This window comes from Sphaeroforma arctica (assembly GCF_001186125.1).
Source record: "Sphaeroforma arctica JP610 unplaced genomic scaffold supercont1.147, whole genome shotgun sequence".
NCBI classification, from domain to species: domain Eukaryota; class Ichthyosporea; order Ichthyophonida; genus Sphaeroforma; species Sphaeroforma arctica.
The window spans coordinates 1-5,307 of NW_014040411.1; the positions used below are offsets into that span (position 1 = coordinate 1).

General features: G+C 35.7%; 1 protein-coding gene across 1 annotated transcript; it reads left to right on the forward strand.

Moving 5' to 3' along the window:
- Positions 1-304: 304 nt before the first annotated feature.
- On the forward strand, positions 305-5,234 carry SARC_03038 (hypothetical protein; the record flags this gene model as incomplete). The annotated part of the gene is made up of 6 exons (XM_014303173.1): positions 305-395; positions 1,450-1,674; positions 1,910-2,007; positions 3,934-4,042; positions 4,237-4,316; positions 5,124-5,234. Exons 1-6 carry the CDS (start codon positions 320-322, stop codon positions 5,232-5,234), a joined length of 699 nt encoding a protein of 232 aa, XP_014158648.1. The 5' UTR covers positions 305-319.
- Positions 5,235-5,307: the final 73 nt, after the last annotated feature.

A 5,307-nucleotide genomic window follows, 5' to 3' on the forward strand; every position in this document is an offset into this window, starting at 1 on the left:
TATATATATAGTGTGTGTGTGTGTGCGTTTTTGTTACGTATAAATTAGTAATATATATTCTATATTTTCTATATATATATATATATATGTGTGTGTGTGTGTGTGTGTGTGTGCATATATGTATCAGTGTGTGTGTGTGTATTTGATCTGTATCATCTATATGTTTTTATGTAGATATTGACATTCATAAATGTTTGTGTCTGTAGGTGTTTAAACGTCAAGATTGTATAGGCTTATATGGGGCTCTACATTCCAACGTATGTTTTAATTTTCACGGTCGTATTTTAAACTGCAGTGCTACAGTGGACTGCAAGAGGCCATGGATGCAGCCAGAGACGTGACTCCAGTGCTACTATGGGAGAGTATCCAAATTCAACGCAGTATCACACAAGCACGTAAGATATAACCTGTATATAACGACTTTTACCTTATTTCGAATGTATAGTCTGAGCTATGAAGAAGTGCCCAAATCGTTACGCAATATCACATAAACCCGTAAGATTAGGGCTGCGATTAAGTATTCTTGTCGCCTGTCGAATTTTTATCTTGAGCTTTGGGAGTGTATGAAAAATAATCGCAGTATCACGCAGGCCGTAGGCTATAACCCGTTGGTGCTGCCGCCGACCGTAGTTAGATATCTCCGTCAAATTCCTTGCCATATGCATGTCTTATGTGATGACATATCAGTAGGTACCTTCGTTGCGCTGTAATGTATTTGTTATTCGTTCCATTCGAGGCGATGCTACATGCCATGTTCCTTCTCGCGAGCTCTACCGTAGCGCGATTGGCTGTTTTTGATTATATATACGGACGTAGATACATATAAGGCAGTTTTCTTATAGAACTGCCAGCTTGTGGTAGCTTTACTATTAGTAGTTGTCTTATGCTGCTTTTTTTTTCAGCTAAGGTTGGGTGATTAATCAGTGTAGAGTAACTTTATTGTATCGCGCGCTGTTGTGAATATAATAATGGACTGTCTGCAATTGGTATGGATTTTGTATGCTAGGTGATATGTGTTGTTCAATGTGAGGATGGCGGTGTCCACTCTGCCATTGTCGACATATATATTGTCGTGAAGGTGATCTGTCCCACCCCTCTAGCCAATGTATTGTATGAAATCGTCAATCGATTCATGGTAGATTATGTCATTGATGTTCACACTCGTATTCCAAATAGTGCTGTGTCAAATTGGGGTCTCCTATATTGATATTAAATTTTACGCTGAAACCATTTCCCAATAGTCTCATTGATAGCATAGTCTGTTCCGCAATCCATCATGGAGTCGATTTACTCCCAGCGCTGCTAAACTCGACATCTGGTCTGAAGTGGATTACAATTGCTTTGCATAGTACAACCTCGTGTGTATTATACATCTTATACTTCTATTGTAAACATGTTAAGAAGATATGTGCATCTTGACACGATCAATAACTTTTAAAATTATCACAGAGAGAATAGCAAATCTCAACCTCACCGTTCAGGATGTACTCAGCAACCGCTTCAACAGCTCGATCCATGTAGTGGGCTGTACCCAAGGTGTTGGTATCACCTGTGCAGCTGGTTCAGGGGTAGCGTTGCTTATTGACGTGGGACTGGGCAATGTTTTTCTTGAGGGAGAATCTTTAGGATTGGGTACTGTGACTCTAGAAGGATTCGGCGTGTACGGATGTGAAGGTAACATTTTATATGTATACGTATATGTGTAGTGTACGCCAGAAGTTATCACACGATCGCGAAAGTTTAATTGCGGTGTGCTGTGTTCTGTAGCATGTGTACTGTGTGGTATCACTCATTGCATGACTGGCTCTAACGTTGGACTGTATGCCTTAACACAAAACATGTCCTGCATCATTATTCTTCGAAAGTAGTCCTTAACCCAAGTACCTTTCTATCGACTCCCGTCTTGTAGACGCTGCGGCAGACATACAGGCCGATGGCATCGCACTCAAAGATATGATTTTTGACGGGAATGGTCGAAATCCCTTCCCAGGTACATCAGAAGGGTCGGTATGTACTTGATAGCACCACGTATGTGTATGTATTGGGTGTGATGGTTAGCATAAGGCTGGCTCATGATTACTGTTAAGCTTCTTTATTTGGATAAATTACAAACTAGATCCATATATAGTGGTACTTATACATGTGGTAGAATATGCAATCGAGTATAGTTTTACAAACACATACACACATATATATGTCTATATATATATATATATATATATATATATATATGTATGTATGTATATATTATATGTATATATATATATAGATATGTAAATATATATATGTATATATATATATATATGCATGAATGTATATATATATGTTAACATATTAATATATATATATATATATATATATATATATTTATTTATATAAATATATACATGCACGTATTCAATCTTGCATTCAAAATCTCGTTCAGAAGCAAATATTTTAGGTGGCCGAAAACTCACATTAGAGCCGATATATTATGAAACTGCGAATGGCTCATTAAATCAGTTATAGTTTATTTGATAATATCTACTACTTGGATAACCGTGGAATACATATATATATATATATATATATATATATATGCACGTATCCAATCTTGCATTCAAAATCTCGTCCAGAAGCAAATATTTGTAGGTGGCCGAAAACTCACATTAGAGCCGACGGCAAGCTTGCGTTGTTTGCTTCTTCATTTTCATTTCAATCTCCACATATACAAACATCATGTACTTCATCTACGCTCCAACTACTGTCCATAGATACATGTGTATAGTATATAGGTTCATTGTATTCGCTCGTACCATCCATTAGTTTCAGTTCAAATTGAGGATGTTTATGTGCAAGGTATTCACCCCAATCAGCCTTTCATTGCAGTTTCAATTACGTAGCATGAGTGAAAGATATTCACGCGATCAATCCTTTAATTCTAGTTCAAATTCAAAGCCGTCGTGACGCTGACCACCAACCACCATTGCCATATCACCAACTGTTCATTTCTGAGCAATAGACGGCATTCGAACGAGATTGAGGTATGGTAGCAGGCTTGCTTTTTCTAAATTGGGAGAAAACGAACTCTGGGTTTAAGTTTGTGCGGTTTTTGTTAGGCCTGCTTGTTCAAAAATGCGAGAGAACGAACTCTGGGTTTAAGTTTGTGCGGTTTCTGGTAGGCCTGTTTTTTCTAGAATGCGAGATCAGAAATGCTGGTCTCGAATGCAGTATCTTGGAATTGGAGAAATCTTTGGGAAAATTGCTGTTTCGTTCAGCGATATCTTTATGTGCACTTTTGTCTGACCTCGCATCACGGTTCTGCATGGGTTCGTATTTCTTCGTCGAGTAAATTCTACTATAGACTTGCAAACTTCATTGGTTGACAATGGATATACATCTTGCCCAATGCAGCCGTAGCAATCGATGTGAGCACTAACAGTATCTATTATAGCATTTGTAGTATATTTCATAGCGTTTATTGTATATTTTATAGTATTTATTGTATTTGTTATGGAATTTATAGTATATACTGTATCATTGTATATATTTTAAAATTCATAGTATATTTTGTAGCATTTATTGTATTTGTTATAGAATTTATAAGATATACTGTATCATATTGTATATATTTTAGCATTCATATTAAATATTGTATCATTTGTTGTAATTTATGGTATATGGTTTAGCGTTTATAGTATATATTATAGGAGTTATAGTTTATATTCTAGCCTTAATTGTATCTGTTATAGCATTTATTGTACATAATATAGCATTTATTGTATACATCTTTGCATTTGAAGTATTTGGCATTTATAGTATGTGTTGTAGTATATCTAGTATATGCTACAGCGTTTCTAGTGCATCTCACAACAAATCTAGGTTGTATCTGTGGCCTGTACCCAAGACATATCTGGGTCAATTCATTTTTCTGCGCTTTGGGTTTCACATCAGGATTCCGGGGGTTTGGGAGCTATATATCACAACCGCTATGGGTTAGACAATATCGACCAGCAAACCTTCAGTCACATCTGCGAAGACTCTTTGTTCGTCAACAATTCAGGTACTTCTCATATTTAATCCGATATCTATTGAATGCTATCAAAGCGTTTGCAATTGAATATCATCTATCAGCGTTACAAATATGATGTGCATATATGAGTAGAAATCCATTAATTCATTAACGTTGCAAACATGATGTGGATCCATCAGTATATCATGTAGTAGCACTTGGCAGCTAACCATCTTGTCTACCAGGTATGTGGGGAGGCGCCATGTACCTCAATTCGGTGGGATGGTCCATCAGACGAACTATTTTTTTCAACAATACAGCCAAGGTAGGTAATATATATATGTATATATTTATAAATGTATATTTATATATATATATATTTATATATATATATATGTGTGTGTGTGTGTGTGTGTGTATGTATATATATATGTATATACATGTATGTATGTATATGTATATGTGTATATATATTTATATATATGTATTTATGTGTGGATATATATAATATAATATATATATATATGTGTGTGTGTGTGTATGTATGTATGTATGTTTGTATGTATGTATGTATATTTATATATATATAGATATATACAAAGTGGTGAAATATGAATTGTCAGGCTGTGCTGGATTACTGACTTGAATAATAAGGTGTATTTACTAAGCATCCTGTAGTCGTAGATCGATATTAGTTTAATTTCTTCCATAACTTACCCCAGTTTTCTTACTTTTTTTTACATGGTGGGGTTGGACATACCAGCAACAAGTACAAGTACCATGCAGCGTCTCATTCGAACGTTTGACTTATTGAAATCGTGTTTTGTTTCATTCCACCTACGATTTACACTGACTAAAATATAGTAGTAGAATTCGTTGTCTTGAGCCACACGCTGATTACTCTTTGCATCAACGAAGTTTATGATGATTGGTACTTATATATATTAGGCATAGCTACATACCTGTCGTTGTATATTTACACATCTTACGTTGTGATGATAAGTACGTGTGTATCAGACAGACATGACTACATACTCATCTGCCTTATGAATTAAACGGCGTCGAGAATACCCATTAATTATAATCCTTTCGGGTTATTCATAACTTTGTAATGACCTCTGTACTTTTGCAGTTTGGCGGCGCTATTGTGAGCAGAAAAGATGTAGTTGTGGAGGGTAGCTTGTTTGACTCGAACAATGGTCTCGACTGGTTGAAAAGCTCAGGATACGTATGTACATTGTGAACGAATTCTTATTACTGCGTCTATCTTTGATTCAGTATGATGTACGTATTTCTATTGATTTATTGATTGATTT